General features: G+C 52.8%; 1 protein-coding gene, 1 non-coding gene and 2 pseudogenes across 4 annotated transcripts in view; 3 read left to right on the top strand and 1 right to left on the bottom strand.

Annotated features, from left to right (window-relative positions):
* The window catches only part of LOC106878945 (uncharacterized), a 72,364-nt gene that overhangs the window by 30,470 nt on the left and 20,764 nt on the right, over window positions 1-21,130 (bottom strand). For all 3 annotated transcript variants that reach the window (XM_052968708.2, XM_052968707.2, XM_089354104.1), the window contains exon 2: window positions 14,357-14,762. In XM_052968708.2, coding sequence (XP_052824668.1) covers window positions 14,357-14,762 — 406 coding nt within the window. The remainder of the gene's footprint in view (window positions 1-14,356; window positions 14,763-21,130) is intronic.
* On the top strand, window positions 4,869-7,663 carry LOC149135269 (small subunit ribosomal RNA; annotated as a pseudogene).
* On the top strand, window positions 9,124-9,282 carry LOC149135268 (5.8S ribosomal RNA). Its single transcript, XR_016242448.1, has one exon. It is a non-coding gene; the product is annotated as a 5.8S ribosomal RNA (ribosomal RNA).
* On the top strand, window positions 9,810-12,461 carry LOC149135267 (large subunit ribosomal RNA; annotated as a pseudogene).

The raw sequence follows: 21,130 nt of genomic DNA, 5'->3' as shown, positions 1-21,130 counted from the left end.
CGCCCGCCGACAGCCGCCTGCCCGCCTGTTCGTGCTGTCACCATCGACCGATCGGTATCCTCCTCCTCCTCCTCTTCCTCGCCTACGCCAAGCACTCCGACCGGAAGGGATATCCTCGCCTCTCCTTTCTGCTGACGGTCGGACCCGCTTAACCCGCCGCTCGATTGATTCTACACGGCCGGCGCGTCCACGATTCTTCCGCCGACCACCCGCCCGCCGCCTCGTAACGAGCCCCTCGCCCTCGCTGACGCCGTCGTTCCGCGCCGCGCCGCGTCAGATTCGCTCGTTCGCCCGCCGACAGCCGCCTGCCCGCCTGTTCGTGCTGTCACCATCGACCGATCGGTATCCTCCTCCTCCTCTTCCTCGCCTACGCCAAGCACTCCGACCGGAAGGGATATCCTCGCCTCTCCTTTCTGCTGACGGTCGGACCCGCTTAACCCGCCGCTCGATTGATTCTACACGGCCGGCGCGTCCACGATTCTTCCGCCGACCACCCGCCCGCCGCCTCGTAACGAGCCCCTCGCCCTCGCTGACGCCGTCGTTCCGCGCCCCGCGCCGCGTCAGATTCGCTCGCTCGTTCGCCCGCCGACAGCCGCCTGCCCGCCTGTTCGTGCTGTCACCATCGACCGATCGGTATCCTCCTCCTCCTCTTCCACGCCTACGCCAAGCACTCCGACCGGAAGGGATGTCCTCGCCTCTCCTTTCTGCTGACGGTCGGACCCGCTTAACCCGCCGCTCGATTGATTCTACACGGCCGGCGCGTCCACGATTCTTCCGCCGACCACCCGCCCGCCGCCTCGTAACGAGCCCCTCGCCCTCGACTGACGCCGTCGTTCCGCGCCCCGCGCCGCGTCAGATTCGCTCGTTCGCCCGCCGACAGCCGCCTGCCCGCCTGTTCGTGCTGTCACCATCGACCGATCGGTATCCTCCTCCTCCTCCTCTTCCTCGCCTACGCCAAGCACTCCGACCGGAAGGGATGTCCTCGCCTCTCCTTTCTGCTGACGGTCGGACCCGCTTAACCCGCCGCTCGATTGATTCTACACGGCCGGCGCGTCCACGATTCTTCCGCCGACCACTCGCCCGCCGCCTCGTAACGAGCCCCTCGCCCTCGCTGACGCCGTCGTTCCGCGCCCCGCGCCGCGTCAGATTCGCTCGTTCGCCCGCCGACAGCCGCCTGCCCGCCTGTTCGTGCTGTCACCATCGACCGATCGGTATCTTCCTCCTCCTCTTCCTCGCCTACGCCAAGCACTCCGACCGGAAGGGATATCCTCGCCTCTCCTTTCTGCTGACGGTCGGACCCGCTTAACCCGCCGCTCGATTGATTCTACACGGCCGGCGCGTCCACGATTCTTCCGCCGACCACCCGCCCGCCGCCTCGTAACGAGCCCCTCGCCCTCGCTGACGCCGTCGTTCCGCGCCCCGCGCCGCGTCAGATTCGCTCGCTCGTTCGCCCGCCGACAGCCGCCTGCCCGCCTGTTCGTGCTGTCACCATCGACCGATCGGTATCCTCCTCCTCCTCTTCCACGCCTACGCCAAGCACTCCGACCGGAAGGGATGTCCTCGCCTCTCCTTTCTGCTGACGGTCGGACCCGCTTAACCCGCCGCTCGATTGATTCTACACGGCCGGCGCGTCCACGATTCTTCCGCCGACCACCCGCCCGCCGCCTCGTAACGAGCCCCTCGCCCTCGACTGACGCCGTCGTTCCGCGCCCCGCGCCGCGTCAGATTCGCTCGTTCGCCCGCCGACAGCCGCCTGCCCGCCTGTTCGTGCTGTCACCATCGACCGATCGGTATCCTCCTCCTCCTCTTCCTCGCCTACGCCAAGCACTCCGACCGGAAGGGATGTCCTCGCCTCTCCTTTCTGCTGACGGTCGGACCCGCTTAACCCGCCGCTCGATTGATTCTACACGGCCGGCGCGTCCACGATTCTTCCGCCGAACCTCAATATCTCTCTCGCCATCCAGCCGGTTTCGTAAGCCGCGGCCGGGCCCCCTCGCAATCGTCGGCCCTCTAACAGTGCAGCCTCAGCCGAGCAACGAGCAACGAGCAAGTAGAAGCGGCGGCGGCGTCATCAGCGGTGAACGAAGCCCGCAAATCGTTTCCGCTGTCGTTATGCTTCCTTCTCGTTCTCTCTCTGGCAGCTGCCGACCGCGCAGTTTTCACCCAGCCTGCGTCCGCCCGAATACAGTGCGCTAGGCCGACGGTGCTGCACGCTTTGCGGCTCCACGAACATCAATATCTCTCTCGTCTTCCTTCCTGGCGTCGGCCGGCCAACATCGCCGTCGTCGTCGTCGCCTCCTCCTCGCCTCCTCCTCGCCTTTCCGGCGCCATCCAGCCGGTTTCGTAAGCCGCGGCCGGGCCCCCTCGCAATCGTCGGCCCTCTAACAGTGCAGCCTCAGCCGAGCAACGAGCAAGTAGAAGCGGCGGCGTCATCAGCGGTGAACGAAGCCCGCAAATCGTTTCCGCTGTCGTTATGCTTCCTTCTCGTTCTCTCTCTGGCAGCTGCCGACCGCGCAGTTTTCACCCAGCCTGCGTCCGACCGAATACAGTGGGCTAGGCCGACGGTGCTGCACGCTTTGCGGCTCCACGAACATCAATATCTCTCTCGTCTTCCTTCCTGGCGTCGGCCGGCCAACATCGCCGTCGTCGTCGTCGTCGTCGCCTCCTCCTCGCCTTTCCGGCGCCATCCAGCCGGTTTCGTAAGCCGCGGCCGGGCCCCCTCGCAATCGTCGGCCCTCTAACAGTGCAGCCTCAGCCGAGCAACGAGCAACAAGCAACGAGCAAGTAGCAGCGGTGAACGAGGCCTGCAAATCGTTTCCGCTGTCGTTGTGCTTCCTTCTCGTTCTCTCTCTGGCAGCTGCCGACCGCGCAGTTTTCACCCAGCCTGCGTCCGCCCGAATACAGTGCGCTAGGCCGACGGTGCTGCACGCTTTGCGGCTCCACGAACATCAATATCTCTCTCGTCTTCCTTCCTGGCGTCGGCCGGCCAACATCGCCGCCGTCGTCGCCGTCGCCTCCTCCTCGCCTTTCCGGCGCCATCCAGCCGGTTTCGTAAGCCGCGGCCGGGCCCCCTCGCAATCGTCGGCCCTCTAACAGTGCAGCCTCAGCCGAGCAACGAGCAACGAGCAAGTAGAAGCGGCGTCATCAGCGGTGAACGAAGCCCGCAAATCGTTTCCGCTGTCGTTATGCTTCCTTCTCGTTCTCTCTCTGGCAGCTGCCGACCGCGCAGTTTTCACCCAGCCTGCGTCCGCCCGAATACAGTGCGCTAGGCCGACGGTGCTGCACGCTTTGCGGCTCCACGAACATCAATATCTCTCTCGTCTTCCTTCCTGGCGTCGGCCGGCCAACATCGCCGTCGTCGCCGTCGCCTCCTCCTCGCCTTTCCGGCGCCATCCAGCCGGTTTCGTAAGCCGCGGCCGGGCCCCCTCGCAATCGTCGGCCCTCTAACAGTGCGGCCTCAGCCGAGCAACGAGCAACGAGCAAGTAGAAGCGGCGGCGTCATCAGCGGTGAACGAAGCCCGCAAATCGTTTCCGCTGTCGTTATGCTTCCTTCTCGTTCTCTCTCTGGCAGCTGCCGACCGCGCAGTTTTCACCCAGCCTGCGTCCGCCCGAATACAGTGCGCTAGGCCGACGGTGCTGCACGCTTTGCGGCTCCACGAACATCAATATCTCTCTCGTCTTCCTTCCTGGCGTCGGCCGGCCAACATCGCCGTCGTCGTCGTCGCCTCCTCCTCGCCTTTCCGGCGCCATCCAGCCGGTTTCGTAAGCCGCGGCCGGGCCTCCTCGCAATCGTCGGCCCTCTAACAGTGCAGCCTCAGCCGAGCAACGAGCAAGTAGAAGCGGCGGCGTCATCAGCGGTGAACGAAGCCCGCAAATCGTTTCCGCTGTCGTTATGCTTCCTTCTCGTTCTCTCTCTGGCAGCTGCCGACCGCGCAGTTTTCACCCAGCCTGCGTCCGCCCGAATACAGTGCGCCGCGTCAGATTCGCTCGCTCGCTCGCTCGCTCGCCCCGCCGACAGCCGCCTGCCCGCCTGTTCGTGCTGTCACCATCGACCGATCGGTATCCTCCTCCTCCTCGCCGACCCGCGGCCTCGTCGACGTCGTCTTCGAGGACCCGGTCAGGTTACGCCGCTGACCTCGTGTCGCGTCGCCGCCGGCGCGGCGGACGGGCTAGTTGTCGCTTCCCGATCCGCCACAGGCGACGCGACGTCACCGAAAGAGAGCGGTGCTGTGTGTTCGTCCCGCTAGACCGGGACGGATCAACAACCGTGGCTACAACTCCGGGTTTCGCGGCGGTGGTGCCCCCCCCCGCAATCTCCTCGCGCTCGCCCATCCCGGCATCGTCGTTGCTTTGGCTCGTTCGGCGGCTGCCGACAACGCCGTTTTCGTCATCGCACACACGCTTCTCGTTGACCGCAGCCCGTGCTGTCGCAATCGTTTCGGCTCGCTCGCTTCCCCGCTCGTCGTCCTTCTCGCGTGGCGGCGGCGGCGGCAGCAGCAGCCAGAAACCGCCTCGCTTCTTCAACCCGCACCGGCGCCCGTCCTACCGCAGCGGCCCGGTGTGCGGCAGTCGGATCGCAAACCGTTTCTACTCGGCGAACTCTTTTTCTTCCGTCTGGCGCGCTTTTCCGCTGCTACAGCAGAGCGGCGGATTAGGACGCGTAACGTACGTACGAACGAACGGCTACCGCAGCAGCAGCGGCGGCCGCGATTTTTCAGGCTCCTCCTCCTCCTCCTCCTCTTCGCTTTCGTTTGCTCTCCGCGCGGCGGCGGCGGCGATGGCAGCAGCGGGACTTCCGCCTCGACTTCCGCTCTCAGCCGACCGACGCGACGGTGACGCTACTACAGCGACGACGACGACGACGACGATACCTGGTTGATCCTGCCAGTAGTCATATGCTTGTCTCAAAGCTTAAGCCATGCAAGTGTAAGTTCATGCCGTAAACGAATGGTGAAACCGCGAATGGCTCAGGAACCGGACCTAATCCTCGGGACCGTATTCCTCACCGCGAGGAGAGTGGATAACTGTGGCAATTCTAGAGCTAATACATGCAACCGAAGCCGCGATCGCAGGTCGCACCCGGGCGTCGGGCCGAAAAACGGCTTCCGGCAGCAGCAGCGGTCTTCGTCGCCGCAGCGCCTCCGCGTGCTCGGCGTCGTCCCAGCCGCTGCCGGTCGTCGCCGGCGCCCGCTCGGCCGGGTTGGTTCCGGGACTGCTCGCCAGTTCCCGCCGCCGCCGGTCGCGACGATACGGTCGGCCTTCCGCATTGGTCGCGGCGCAAATATTAGACTGAGACCGACGCGTACGGGCCGTCGCAGCAGCCGCCGTCGCCGTGCTTCGCACGCGCGCGGGTCTAGGCGTGCGTCGGCTTCACGCCCCTTCGATTTTGGTGACTCTGGATAACTGTCAGTACGATCGCACGGGCTAGTATCGACTAGCCTTCGCGCGACGGGTCCCCCGCGAGTCCGCCCTATCAACTGTCGACGGCCCGGTAAGTGCCGACCGTGGTGGCAACGGGTAACGGGGAATCAGGGTTCGATTCCGGAGAGGGAGCATGCGAAACGGCTACCACATCCAAGGAAGGCAGCAGGCGCGCAAATTACCCACTCCCGGCACGGGGAGGTAGTGACGAAAAATAACGACGCGGGACTCTGTCGAGGCCCCGCGATCGGAATGAGTACACTTCAAATCCGTTAACGAGGATCGACCGGAGGGCAAGTCTGGTGCCAGCAGCCGCGGTAATTCCAGCTCCGGTAGCGTATATTAAAATTGTTGCGTTTGAAAAGCTCGTAGTCGGAATTCGGGTCTCGAAAACGTGCCCCAGCACGTTCGGGGCGACGGCGCCGTCGCGGGCGTGCCTCGCGCGCGTCCGCTTCGGTCGTCCGTTCGCACTCCCGGCCCTATTCGCCGGTGCGTGCGCGGTCGGGCCGCGGAGCTCTGCGCGCATCGTCGCTGCGACGGTCTCTCCGGTAGCCCGTCACCCGCCTCCGTAGCTTCCGCTTCCGTCCTCTCGGTCGGTCGGTCGGTCGGTCGGCATCGGCACGCGATCGTTCGGCCTCGCCGCCGTCGTCGCTGCTGCCGCCGCCGCCGCCGTCTCCTCCGTCGCTTGCGGCGGTACGCGGTGTTCGGGGGAAACAAACGGGGGTCGAGCGTCGCCCGGGGCATCGCCGCTCGCACGCGTTTCGGTAGCGCGTCCACCTCCCGGTCGTTTCGGCCCGCACGGTTCCTCCGAGGGTGCTCTTCGCCGAGTGTCCGAGGCGGCCGGTACGTTCACTGTGAAAAAATTAGAGTGCTCAGAGCGAGCCCCGCCGGCTTGCATACGAAAAGCATGGAATGATGGAAAATGGCCTCGTCCGCGCGTCATCCGTCGGTCTCCGTTCACGACGAGGCAATGATCGAAGGGAGCGATCGGGGCCACTCGTATTGCGACGTTAGAGGTGAAATTCTTGGATCGTCGCAAGACGCACTGCAGCGACGGCGTGTGGCAAGCACGTTTTCCTCGATCAAGAGCGAAAGTCGGAGGTTCGAAGACGATCAGATACCGTCGTAGTTCCGACCGTAAACGATGCCGACTGGCGCTCCGCCGGCGTTCGCTTCGATGACCCGGCGGGGAGCCTGCGCGGGAAACCATAGTCGGTTCCGGGGGGAGTATGGTTGCAAAACAGAAACTTAAAGGAATTGACGGAAGGGCACCACCAGGAGTGGAGCCTGCGGCTTAATTTGACTCAACACGGGAAAACTCACCCGGTCCGGACACCGGTAGGATTGACAGATCGATAGCTCTTTCTCGATTCGGTGGGTGGTGGTGCATGGCCGTTCTTAGTTGGTGGAGCGATCCGTCTGGTTGATTCCGATAACGAACGAGACTCCGGCCTGCTAACTAGCGCGTCGATTAGTGCTTTTCCGGTAGCGAGGCGGCGCCGAAGCCATCGTCGGTAGCTCCGCGCGCGGCCCGTGCTTGCCGTTGCCGCCGCTCTCCTTCGCGTCCGGCGCTGCGGCCGCGTCCGGCAACTGCCTTCTTAGCAGCCTTTCGTGCTCCGCTCCTCGCGGGTTGGTGTGCGGGTTGGTCTGGGATGGCGGTTCGCACGCGGCGTGGTTGCGGCGTCGGTTGCGGAGCGGCGGCGGTGACTCGGTCGGCTCGGCCCGCGCGAGCCCGGCGGCGGCACGCCGTCGCGCCCGGGCCAGTCGGTTGGCGAACGCAGCGCTTCTTAGAGGGACGGGCGGCAGAAAGCCGCACGAGGCGGAGCGATAACAGGTCTGTGATGCCCTTAGATGTCCGGGGCCGCACGCGCGCTACACTGGAGGTATCAGCGGGCGCGTCTCCCCCGGCCCGAGAGGGTCGGGAAACCTCTGAACCACCTCCCGTGATAGGGATCGGGGCCTGGAACCAACCCCGTGAACGAGGAATTCCCGGTAGGCGCGGGTCATCAGCCCGCGTCGATCACGTCCCTGCCCTTTGTACACACCGCCCGTCGCTACTACCGATCGAACGGTCCGGTGAGGTCCTCGGATCTGGCCGACGAGTTCGCTTACGCGCGGCGGCGTTCCGCGCCGTCGCCGGCGCGTTCTCTGATGGCCCGGAGAAGACGACCGAACCCGATCGCTTAGAGGAAGTAAAAGTCGTAACAAGGTTTCCGTAGGTGAACCTGCGGAAGGATCATTACCGCAGCAGCAGCAGCCCTGCTCCGCTCCTCCGTCTCCTCCTCCTCCTCGCCTTTCCGGCGCCAGCCAGCCGGTTTCGTAAGTCGCGGCCGGGCCCCCTCGCACTCGTCGGCCCTCTAACAGTGCAGCCTCAGCCTCAGCCGAGCAACGAGCAAGTAGAAGCGGCGGCGTCATCAGCGGTGAACGAAGCCCGCAAGTCGTTATGCTTCCTTCTCGTTCTCTCTCTGGCAGCTGCCGACCGCGCAGTTTTCACCCAGCCTGCGTCCGCCCGAATACAGTGCGCTAGGCCGACGGTGCTGCACGCTTTGCGGCTCCACGAACATCAATATCTCTCTCGTCTTCCTTCCTGGCGTCGGCCGGCCAACATCGCCGTCGTCGTCGTCGTCGCCTCCTCCTCGCCTTTCCGGCGCCATCCAGCCGGTTTCGTAAGCCGCGGCCGGGCCCCCTCGCAATCGTCGGCCCTCTAACAGTGCAGCCTCAGCCTCAGCCGAGCAACGAGCAAGTAGAAGCGGCGGCGTCATCAGCGGTGAACGAAGCCCGCAAGTCGTTATGCTTCCTTCTCGTTCTCTCTCTGGCAGCTGCCGACCGCGCAGTTTTCACCCAGCCTGCGTCCGCCCGAATACAGTGCGCTAGGCCGACGGTGCTGCACGCTTTGCGGCTCCACGAACATCAATATCTCTCTCGTCTTCCTTCCTGGCGTCGGCCGGCCAACATCGCCGTCGTCGTCGTCGTCGCCTCCTCCTCGCCTTTCCGGCGCCATCCAGCCGGTTTCGTAAGCCGCGGCCGGGCCCCCTCGCAATCGTCGGCCCTCTAACAGTGCAGCCTCAGCCTCAGCCGAGCAACGAGCAAGTAGAAGCGGCGGCGTCATCAGCGGTGAACGAAGCCCGCAAGTCGTTATGCTTCCTTCTCGTTCTCTCTCTGGCAGCTGCCGACCGCGCAGTTTTCACCCAGCCTGCGTCCGCCCGAATACAGTGCGCTAGGCCGACGGTGCTGCACGCTTTGCGGCTCCACGAACATCAATATCTCTCTCGTCTTCCTTCCTGGCGTCGGCCGGCCAACATCGCCGTCGTCGTCGTCGTCGTCGCCTCCTCCTCGCCTTTCCGGCGCCATCCAGCCGGTTTCGTAAGCCGCGGCCGGGCCCCCTCGCAATCGTCGGCCCTCTAACAGTGCAGCCTCAGCCTCAGCCGAGCAACGAGCAAGTAGAAGCGGCGGCGTCATCAGCGGTGAACGAAGCCCGCAAGTCGTTATGCTTCCTTCTCGTTCTCTCTCTGGCAGCTGCCGACCGCGCAGTTTTCACCCAGCCTGCGTCCGCCCGAATACAGTGCGCTAGGCCGACGGTGCTGCACGCTTTGCGGCTCCACGAACATCAATATCTCTCTCGTCTTCCTTCCTTTCCTCGCCTCTGCGTCGGCCAGCATCAGCAGTGCTGGTAGGCGTAGTAGTAGTAGTAGCAAATACCGAAACCCTGGACGGGGGATCACTCGGCTCGTCCGTCGATGAAGAGCGCGGCTATCCGCGTGAACTGATGCGAATTGCAGGACTCAGTGAACATCGACACCTCGAACGCACATTGCGGCCCCGGGATCCCATCGTCCCGGGGCCCCGTCCGGTCGAGAGGCGGTCACGACACGAAAAAGCCGTCCGCCGTTGCAGCAGCAGCAGCGGCGGGGAGTCGGGAGTCGCAGGAAAGGGCGCGCGCCGTGGAAGCGGGCGGGCAGCGTGAACAGCTCGCCTTTCGTTCTCGCTACTGCTTCTGCTTCCGGCACGACTAGCGAGCGCGCGCCGCTCGATCCTCCGTCTCCCGCAATGCCAGACCGTCATCGCTGCGACACCTGCCACGGAGCGGCCGACATGTGCAGTAGCAGCAGGGAACGCACCGTCCGCCGTTCGTGCGCACTCTTCTGCCTGCCGCCCTCGCCGTCGTTGCCTCCTCTTATTACTCCGTGGCGGCCGTTGCCGCCGCCGCCGCCGCCGCCGCAGCCGTCTGCATCTTCGGTCGGTGTTCGCTCTGTGGATCTCGTTTGCGAGCGTTCGTGCAGGCCATCGAAGACGACGACGACGACGACGACGACGACGAATCGAATGCGGTTTGCCGCAGCGACGACTTTTTATTTTTTTCTAAGCTGCCCTCGACTCGGACGAGACTACCCGCCGAACTTAAGCATATCGCTAAGCGGAGGAAAAGAAACCAACCGGGATTCCCTAAGTAACGGCGAGTGAACCGGGAGAAGCCCAACGCCGAATCTCGTCGGCCGCGCCGGTCGTCGAGAGCTGTGGCGCAAGGGTCGTACACGGTCGATCGTTTCGCCCGGCTAGGTTCGGAGTCCCCTCGATCGGGGCTGCCCAGAGCGGGTGCCAGGCCCATTCGGAGCCGGCGGCGATCGGCGGTGTTTCTTTTCGGCCCGAGAGTCGGGTTGCTTGGGAACGCAGCCCAAAGCGGGTGGTAAGCTCCATCCAAGGCTAAATACGGGGACGAGTCCGATAGCCGACAAGTACCGCGAGGGAAAGTTGAAAAGAACTTTGGAGAGAGAGTTCAAGAGACCGTGAAACCGCCCAGGGGTAAACGGGTAGGACCGCTCACCGCGATCGCGAGGGGACTCAGTCCGCTGCCACTTTCACCCCCGCCTCCTAAGGCGCCGTCGTCGCCGTCGTCGCCGACGAACGCGTCGGTGGCGGCCGCTCGTTTCCGCGGGCGGTCGTCTGCCGCCTCGTCGGCGCTCGATTTCCGTGGCGCCGGCATCGGACGCACTTCCCCTCCGATCCGTCGTCGCGACCCGTTCCCGTCGGGCCGGTAGGCGCGCGGCGTCCGCAGGTCGCAGACGAGCGCCTCGGCGTCCGGAACCCGTTCACGCGGGGACCGACCGGCGTCGGGATCCACGCGCTTCTCTCGACCGGGCCCGTCGCTCCACGAAAGCGCAGGCACGGCTAACCGACGGAGACGGGCTAACGCACCTCGCCCTCAGCACTCACGACGCAGCGAGTCGCGAAAGCGACGCGGCCGCCCGCCTGCACCTCCTTCTTCTTCTACTACTTCTTCTACTTGCTCCTCGTCTTTGCGCGTGGTGCTACAGCAGCAGGAGCGGTGGTGGTTGTTGGAGGAGTCGGCGGGATCGCCCGAAAAGCCGCCCGCTGCTGCCGGTCAGCGACGAGCATCGGCAACCTACCCGACCCGTCTTGAAACACGGACCGAGGAGTCCCAGTCGACTGCGAGTCGTTGGAGCCTTTCACTTTGCGAACTCCGACGGCACAGCGAAAGCGAGAACGTGACACGTCGCCGCTCGGGGGAAGGGAGTTGGGCCGCTGTCGCAGCAGCCGCCGCAGTTGCTGCCGCCGTCGTCTAATCTCGTCGGTTGCTGCAGCATCAGCGGTGGTGGTGGCGGCGGCTCGCTTCTTTTTTTGTAACACGCGGCGTTTCGAAGCATCGTTCCCGGGTCGGGCCCGCGCGTTCGCGCTCGAAAGCGCGCGTTCACGCTCCGACTCAGGTGTAGCAGGCGGCCGGGGACCCGAAAGATGGCGATCCACGCCCGGTCGGGACGAAGCCAGAGGAAACTCTGGTGGAAGTCCGAAGCGCCTCTGACGTGCAAATCGATCGTCGGAACCGGGTGTAGGGGCGAAAGACCAATCGAGCCGTCTAGTAGCTGGTTCCCTCCGAAGTTTCCCTCAGGATAGCTGGCGCCAGCAGGAGAACGACACGCAATTCCGTCCGGTAAAGCGAACGACTGGAGGCCCCGGGGACGTTGACGGCCTCGATCTACTCTCGAACTCGGAACGGGCGAAACGGGCCGCGCTACTCCTCTCCCGAACGGAGGCGGCCGTTTACGAATCGTTGGGAATAATGATAATTATTTTGCGCGTTTCTTGCGACGAATGCACGGTGCCAAGTGGGCCACTTTTGGTAAGCAGAACTGGTGATGTGGGATGAACCGAACGTCCGGCTAAGGTGCCCTACGCTTCGCCCATTAGATCCCCGAAAGGGTGTCGGTCGATATAGACAGCAGGACGGTGGCCACGGAAGTCGGAATCCGCTCAGGAGTGTGTAACAACTTACCTGCCGAATCGACCGGCCCCGAAAATGGATGGCGCTGGAGCGAGCGACCGATGCCGGACCGGCCGGGCGACAGGTTGCGCGATCGCCGGCGAGGCGACTTTCCGATGCCCGGTCGAGTAGGAGGGCGCCGCGGCGTGCATGGAAGCCGCGGGCGCGAGCCCGGGTGAAGCCGACCGCGGGTGCAGATCTCGGTGGTAGTAGCAAATATTCGAACGAGACCTTCGAAGACCGAAGTGGAGAAGGGTTCCGTGCCAACGGCGGTCGAGCACGGGTCAGTCGGTCCTAAGAAGCGGGCGAAAGCTTCCACGAAAGGCGCCGGATCCGTCACGAAAGCGGTTGTAGCAAATATAATAGCAGATGCGGCCGGCCTCGCATCGAAAGGGAATCGGGTTAATATTCCCGAACCCGAACTCGGAGAGTGCTCGTCCGGCGGTGGGAACGCGGCGCGCCGCTCCTAGCAGCGCGTTTGTCGTCGAAGCCGGCGGTCGGGCGAAGCAGCGGCAACGCAAGCGAGCCCGGAGACGTTGCCGGGAGCCCCGGGAAGAGTTCTCTCTTCTTCGTAAAGGACCGCGTCCGTGGAATCGGCTCGTCCGGAGATACGGATATGGTACCTGTAGAGCGCCGCGTCTCGGGCGGCGTCCGGTGCGCTCTCGGCGGCCCTGGAAAATCCGGGTCCGTAACGATTCGCAGCTCTCGAGTCGGTCCGTACCCACCATCCGCAGCAGGTCTCCAAGGTGTACAGCCTCTCGTCGATAGCGCCAATGTAGGTAAGGGAAGTCGGCAAAATGGATCCGTACCTTCGGAAGAAGGATTGGCTCCGAGGACCGGGTCGGTCGGGCCGTGTGTGTCGCTGCGCTCCCGCGCGGCGGTTGCTTCGCCGTTCGCTCGGCGTCGCGCTGCTGCAGCGGGCGCCGGAACACGTCTTCACGCGAAGCGGCGGATCGGTACGGGGCTGTAGCGTTGGCGTCGGACTCGGCATCTCGGGCAGGCGGCTGTCGGCGAGGCGAGCGAGCTAATCTGACGCGGCGCGGGGCGCGGAACGACGTCGTCAGCGAAGGCGAGGTAGCTCACTACTAGGCGAGGAGGTGGTCGGCGGAAGAATCGAGGACACGCCGGCCGTGTAAAAGCAATCGTGCGGCGGGTTAGGCGGGTCCGACCGTCGGAATTAATGAGAGGCTAAAACATTCCTTCCAGTCGGCGAACCCATCCGATCAACGACTACCCTACATAGTAGTCTGGACCCTACATAGTAGTCTGGACCCCCTGGGGGTATGAGGGTCACCTAGAGGGTGACTATCCCACCGCACCCCGAGCCGCAAACTCGCGAACTCGGGAACTCGGACCCCGAAACGGGTACGCTAGCGGCCGCGTGGTTCGTATCGCAGCCGACACATCGGCCTTTCCATCGAGCCGCGGCGGTTCGGCGGCGGCAGTCCGCCGCCGAGGCGTACGCATTCTCTTTGCTCGCTCCCAATTGCTTCCTTCTCGCTGCTACTTCCGCCGCTGCTGCCGCCGCCACGACTCGCTCGGCCTGCTTCTTCTTTCTCGTCCGCCTAGGCGGCCGTGTAACACACACAGACACACACACTCCCGGCCGACAGCGCTTTCGATCGCAAACTCACGGGTACGGTACCGGCCGCGTGGCTCGTATCGCAGCCGACACGTCGGCATTTCAATCGAACCGGCGGATTATACTAGCTTCCTTTCTTTCAAACCTATGCATGTCCTCAGCAGTCATGGCCCATGTTTCACTGCCATGTAGTATGGCAGTTCACACACATGCATTATACAGTCTACCTTTCATCCTGTGTGAGAGGCCCTCAGTTGCTAGCAGAGGTAGGAGCTCCCTGAACTTTGCTCAGTTAAAAATATTTCTAAATAATTAAAATATTGTGTACATCAAAAAGACAACGTTTTTTTTTTCTTAGAGTATGAAGACTTGTGTTTGTGTTGATTGACACACCATGACATTCATTATATGTATGTTGACGTTACAGATGCCATGTTAAGAAATAACAAACAAAAATTGTGTTTAATCGTTTAAATAGAGGTCCAAATATCATAAAAATTTGTATGCACTGCTGAAGGTAAATATGAAAAAAAATATGCAAAACAACTAAAATAAAATATACTATTTCTAAGATATTTCAGGTACACACAGACATTTCTAAAGTGTTAGTATTATTGAGATATCGTTTAAGTACAAATTAGTAATTGTTTCTTGTTGTGAAGACATGTGTATAGACAAGCTTTTTATTACACACCTTGTATTTCCAAGTAGTTGTTGGGCTCTGAACACATGATCTGTTCTATTTGAAAATCAGAACACTAGTACATGAGAAATCAAGAGAAAAAAATGAGAAAAAGATTGATTCTAAAAGTGGAAAGGTGAATTAAAACAGAAAAAGAAAGGAAAGAAAAGAAAGAAAATTAGAGTTATTTCTCCTTTCACAACAGAAATCATCTGTGTTTCACTTAAATATTTTTTGGCCAAATGAAGACTATGTTACAAGAAATATACCTTGGGTACCATCCAGTAGGATTGAATAAAAAACTGTTTGGCTGATTGTAACTTACCGTGGTCCTGTAATACTCAGTCAACAAACAAATACCAACACACATATAGAACTAAAAGAATTATCTTACCATCATAATAGTGAAACACGTCATCATACAACTTGAGGCTGAAGCTTTTTGAATTGGAACAGTTTGTAATTATTATTGAATTCACAGGTTCCCAGCCTGGTGGCTCCATGATGATATCTTGATCAGTAGATACCAATAGCTTGTCACCGATGTCAGTACTGCTACCATTGCTGTTGTTAATGCTACTGTCATTGCTGTTGGTGTTGTTACCAATACTACTGATACTACCGTTACTGCTATTGCTGGTAACAGTTTCATTCATGTCAGGTATTTGTGTGTCTCCAAATAGAATCTTATTAAAAATGATACTCGATGATGTTCCAATATTTTCAACATTATGTGTCAAGTTCATGAAAAATTCCTCATGTTCAGATGAAAGTTCTGGGTTTTCAGTGGTTGTTTTGACCTTTATTTTTGGAATATAAGAAAAGTTTTGAGTAATTTCCTAATTTAGGATCCATAATTCATGATATTTTCCACATTATTTAATTTATAGCAGCAGTTCTCTGATACATGTTTGTTTATATGGCTACTAGTTGCAATAGCCACATGATATAATTTATGAATATATTAAAACTCTGCTGCAAAAATAATTTGGATTTTACAAGATTTTGCTATATTGCGTAATTTTGCTGTTAACAAATGTTGCACATTGCCACAGCACATTCCCACAAACTTATTAGTAACTACCATAATTTATTACTAAATATAATTCCTACTAAATATCAATCATGTATAATAATAATGTGTGACTGTTTTGATCAATGGTTTTCAACCAGGGTTCATATGACCCCTGGGGGTCCATATAAGATTTTGGGTGGTCCAAGCAAGCAAAATAGTAAATTGGGGACTCACAGTAGTATATTAAGGGCCATGAAAAATTTTGCTTTAGATGTATTTATTACAAGAAACAGCTTGGTTTCTTTCTCTAACATTTTACTTAGCTCAACTTACACAAGTTATTGTGTGAAAAGCAGAAATTTAGAAAAGAGCACAGTTTTTACACATTGAATGGCTATGGGGGTCTGCCAGAATGGAATAATAATCAAAAGGGTCAATAGGGGTTGAGAACCATTGGTTTAGATGCTGTTGATATTGTGTAGTCCAAGGTCATCCCTGAGTGAGCAAATCTATGATCAAAAGCATTCTAGCAGTGGCTATCCTATCTTTTCAGACATATTATTTCTAGGACTACATTATCTAATACATTCTTCCCTTTTTTACTTGAAACAAATATGTTGCAGAGAGGTTAAAAGGATATTGGCTGCTATTTCTATCATCTCAAGTTGTGATAACTTGAGATGCTAGAAATAGCCATTGACTCATTTCCATGACACTTTCTTACAAATTATAAAATCAAAGAAAATTATCAAATTCCTGCAAAAATTTAAAAGTATCTTTATTTATCCTTTATATAAAATAGTAAATTTATGGAAACATTTACAGGGGAAAATGCATTGAAAATATATCATACTAGACAAAAACAACTATAACTATTAAATTATTCTCGAGAACTTCCTCCAAAGTCCTTTTATTTTTTTTATTTTTAGACTGATAGAATAAGCACTAGGCTTCCAAACAATAAGTCCTGGGGTTGATTTCTTTGACTAAACCTCTTCAAGGCAGTGCCACAATCAAATGACTGAAATATGTAAAAGAAATAAAAGATTTTTTTTTTCTATTTTTACTCAAGAACACAATGCATCACTCACTCTGAGAACCAGAATCATGATCTTATGAACGTGAGTGCAACACTCTAACCACTAGGCCATGCATCTTCACAAGCCTCTAAAGTATGTCAGCCGATGTGCAACAACATCTCATCAGAAGTCTTGCACTATTTGTTCCAGCTTTTTGTGTTTGGAGTTCAAATTCCACTATAGTCTTGCTTGGGTGGTAAACTGATATTGTTACCTGGTTTAATGCTACTGGCTGGTACCTTAAATGCCTTTTTAATTTTTGATGATTCGAATCAGAAAATGTTTTATTCAAGTAAAGGACATTTTTTCCCTTTTTTTTTATCTATGGTCATGAGGCTGCAATATGCAATAAAGACATTGATCCTTTGATGCACAGCCTATCTGCCACGATGACACATATCAGCATAGACATATAGTATCAGACATTATATGGTGACTTGAAAAGTGTTAAAGCACTGAACACGAGAGCCTCCTCCTTCAGAAAACATCTAGACAGATGCTGGAACACTGACAAAAACATAACAGTCACAATTGAGGCAAATGAAAGAAATTTGGGTAATTTAAGAATTAAGGAAGCTTTACTGATGCACAGACTACGACCCCAAATTAACAACAGGCTGGAGGTTGGTAGTCAATATATTATTTAGCTACATCTGGATGTGTGTAAGTTCATTCTTTATAACATGCCCATGTATTGTTTATAACAAAAAAAGAGGAAAAAAAAGAAGGGGAAAAAAGAAGAGAAGCTGCACGTGTAACACATAACTTAGAAGCAGCGCTACAGATGTATGAACACACACGAGATTGAAACATAGCTGACTTCACGCACTTCTCATGAGGAATTCTGGAAGGAGCTTCGTGAAACCACTACTGAGACGCTTCCAAAAAAAAGAAAAGCCGTTGGAAAACAGTTTATAGCAGAGACTCCATCTAAGAATATCTGAAGAAAGAATTGTATTCCGAAATATCATCAGACTATAGATAACTAAATTACAACAGGTATATAGTCCATTTTTTGTATTATAGTGTATTGTTGTACCATTCAAAACTTTTTATTCTTTACTTCAAGTAGCATGTCAACTTGCAATCATGAGTGAAAATTGACATTTAATGTCTAGACAAATCCTCTAACATGTACATACTGTAGGAGATCAAGATTATTCCTTAACAAATAAAACAAGAAAAGATGGAAATGAGCAAGCTAATTTCTGTTATGTATCCAGTGGCACAATCAAGTTTTCTCTTAAACAAATTTATATTTTCAATGGCTTTGATCTCATCAAGCAGACTATTGTAAACTAAGCATGATGCGTGATCTAGAATGCTTTTAGATCTATTAAGAGTAATTCTTTCAACAAACAAATTATTTCAATTTCAATTTTCCCTGCAATTGACTTCAAAGTTCATCACTTTTTCCGAGAGGAAAGGCTGGTATATATCAAATTGCCGTTTATGGGTGAAGAGGGACAATCTTTATTCATTGATTTTGAATATAGTTGAGATTTTATATTTCTTAAAAAATGGACCAGTATACGCTAAGTAATGCGTACCTTCTAATATTCCCAAGTACTTCTTTTAATACAAAAATATTTTATTTATCAAATAACTGTGTTTGTTACACCATACTACATTCACGTAAATTGTTATAAGATACTTCAAGTTGTACAATGTAAGTAAAGCTTTGTTATTCACAAATGATTGTATTTTAAAACTAATCCTTATCAATCGTCACATTTTATTGGCCACTTCCTCAACATGATTCTTCCGACTCAGATCTTTCTTAATTGTTACACCTAAAAATTTAATGCAGTTAACCCTTTTTACAGGGGAGCCATTTATCATTGCTTCACTTACAAAATCAATATTTTTCTGTGCTGGCTTGAAAACAATATAATTGGTTTTATCAATATTTAATAGCAGTCTATTAAGAGTAAACCATTCCATAACATCATTCATAATGTCATTCATAGTTGAGATCAGTTCTCCATGGGACCAACCTCATATATAAATACTTGTATCATCAGCAAACATAAGAATTTCACGATTTTCTTGATTTATAATATTAGGCAGGTCATTTATATAAATCAAAAATAAAATAGGGCCAAGTACAGACACCTGTGGAACCCCACAGTTTACACTGTTCTCGCCTAACATTTCATTAAATAGCACATATTGCTTTCTATTCTGCAAGTAGCCTCTAAAAAGTTCCAATTGTTTACCTCTTATCCCTATGAATTCCAGTTTTTTCAGTAAAATGTTGTGTGGTATAGTATCAAACACCTTACTGAGATCAATGGAAACTCCCAATGTTATTTCATTTTTATCTGCTGTCATGTATAAGTTATTCATCAAGCATCCCAATGCTAGTTCTGTGCTTGCCCCCTTCCTAAATCCAAATAAAATTCTTTGTAATAATACTTGTATTCTGCCACTTTTTTTTTATCCATTTCTTATTTTTATCAATGTAATTTATAAGTTGTTCTTTTATTATTTTTCTAAGGATTTTAGAGAAATAAGGTATGATTGATACAGGTTTGTAATTTGACATAATGTGTTTTGCACTCTTTTTATATATTGGTATAATTTTTGCTTTCTTCATTTCTCAAGGGAAACAACCAAATTCTAAACACTGATTGAAAATTTTAGTTAATGAGTTAATAATTGAATCAAGTATTATGATAATGTATTTTCTAACGATTCCATTTGTACCCTGAGATTCCTGTTTCGTGCTTTTAATTATTTTTTCTACCTCATCTTCATTTGTTGGCAACAGAAACATAGAGTGCTCTGCCTAGTGCCTCATTGATGAGAATTAATTTTGTTGTTGTTGCAGGTCAGGGCTTTGTTTTTCAAGGTATCTTGCTACTAAGATAAAATAATTATTAAAAGTGTCTGCTATTTTTTATTTTGTTTTAAAAATTTTCCTTCACCATCAGGGAAGAAACCAAAACTTTTGTCTTAATCTCCTCTTTTCAAAATACTGTTGAGTGTTTTCCAATAGTTCTTCATATTTTTAATGTTTTATTCAAGCAATCCTGTATAGTAACATTTTTTTAGTGACTTTAAAACATTTTTTTAGTATTTTGTTGAATTTTTTGTAATGACCATGCATTTGCTTATCTTGAAATTTGTTCCTGTGGTATGCTCTATACAGATAGATCTTGTATCTTATAGAATGGACCAAACCTTTAAAAAGTCAGGATAAGTCATCCTGTTTAGTTAAGTACATCTTTTTAGTTTTGAAACACATATCATTTTCCTCTTTGATTATTTTAATAAGTTTGTTATTGTTTAAATCCAGATCAGAACTATTCTCAATAAAGCTAAAATCCTGTTGTCTCATATATTCTCTAAATTTTTCCTTACTACTTACATCAATTTTTTTAAAAGTAAGAAATTTTCTTATGCATTTATTTTCTTGCAATTGTATAGTTCGAAGCAAAGAGGATATTGGAAGGTGATCTGAAATGTCAGATATGATCGTTCCAGCATCAATATCATCAAGGCCAATACAGTTTGTGAATATATCATCTATAAGTGTGCTGTTGTCCTCATTCACCCGTGTTCTCAGTTTGTCTTCTATTAAAGCGAAAAAGGAATTGCATTTCAGAATTTCTTGGAGTTGAAGTTTGTGGGCAACACTATTAATATTATCATCAGCTGCCAGCCAAGAAACAAAGCCTATTTTTCAAAGCTATTTTGTGTATTATAGAATTAAGATTGTTGAAAAGATCCTTCAAATTTTTATCAGGAGGTTGGTAAGTTCAACCAATGACTACCTTCATTCCAAGTCCAGTTCAAGATATCGCCAGAAATAAAGATTCAGCAGATGACTCCAATGACAACCCACTACATCTTTTTATATTGTCAATTTTGTTGCGCACATAAATACCCACTCCACCCCCTCTTGCATCTCTGGATTTACTGAAGTACCCCTTCATTTGGAAAGCATCCTTATCATAATTCTCCTTTGTCCACATCTCAGTGATGCATATAATTGTGAACTTAGTCTCAATTGAATTAAGAAGGATACTAAATTTGTCGTGATTTTCCGGAAGACTTTGAATGTTGATATGAAAAGGAAGAAAATTGAGAAAGTAAAGTGACAATTGTATCCTTCTATCAAGTACTCTTGACATTTAATGTTGTCATCATCAGGCATTGGGTCAAGGATTTCATCAGTCTTGTCACCAATCATTTTGAGGGAAATGTTGTTTGATCATTTGCAAGTGACTCAGTCTGGAGGATTAGAGACTGTCGTCATTATATTACAATGGGTTAAAGATTTAATTCTCAAGTATACCTTGCATCTATCATAGTCATGGGAATGATGATTTACTTCTAACTCTCTACTTGCCATGCAAATTAAGCATCGATTTGATTTGTGATCTTTTGATGCTGACATTCATTTGATTCATGCCCATATTTTTTGCATTTAAAGCATTGAATTATGTGTACATGTTCATAAATTGGGCACCTTTTGAGTCCAATAGAAATTTTGTTATTACATATTTTCATGGCATCTACAATTGGATCTAGTTTGTTTGGCTGCCAGCATTTCAAAGATTAAAGTTTATTGAAAATTTTAAAATTTGGCACATTAATATACTTTTCCAAGCTGAATTGCTGGAGTTATTTCACTTTTTCTTGGAAAATGTTTTTAAAAAGTTATAGAGGTTTAAAGTTTGATCATTTTCACCCAGTCAGGAAACAGGATTTGGAAGCTGTCATTTTGTGTGTGACTGCATGTGTTATCAACATTCTGAAAATAACATGTGTTGGCTGTGTGGTAAGTAGCTTGCTTACCAACTACATGGTTCCGAATTCAGTCCCACTGCATGGCACCTAGGGCAAGTATCTTCTACTATAACCTCGAGCCGACCAAAACCTTGTGAGTGGATTTGGTAAACAGAAACTGAAAGAAGCCTGTCGTATATATATATCTATATATAGATATATAGATATGTGTTTGCATGTGTGTATATTTGTGTGTCTATGTTTGTCCCCTCACCATTGCTTGACAACTGATGTTGGTGTATTTATGTCCCTGTAATCTAGTAGTTCGGCAAAAAGT

Source organism: Octopus bimaculoides, chromosome 6 (genome assembly GCF_046866305.1).
Source record: "Octopus bimaculoides isolate indiv1 chromosome 6, ASM4686630v1, whole genome shotgun sequence".
NCBI classification, from domain to species: domain Eukaryota; kingdom Metazoa; phylum Mollusca; class Cephalopoda; order Octopoda; family Octopodidae; genus Octopus; species Octopus bimaculoides.
Note: the sequence above shows the minus strand (reverse complement) of the source record. Positions and strands in the feature narration are given on the sequence as shown.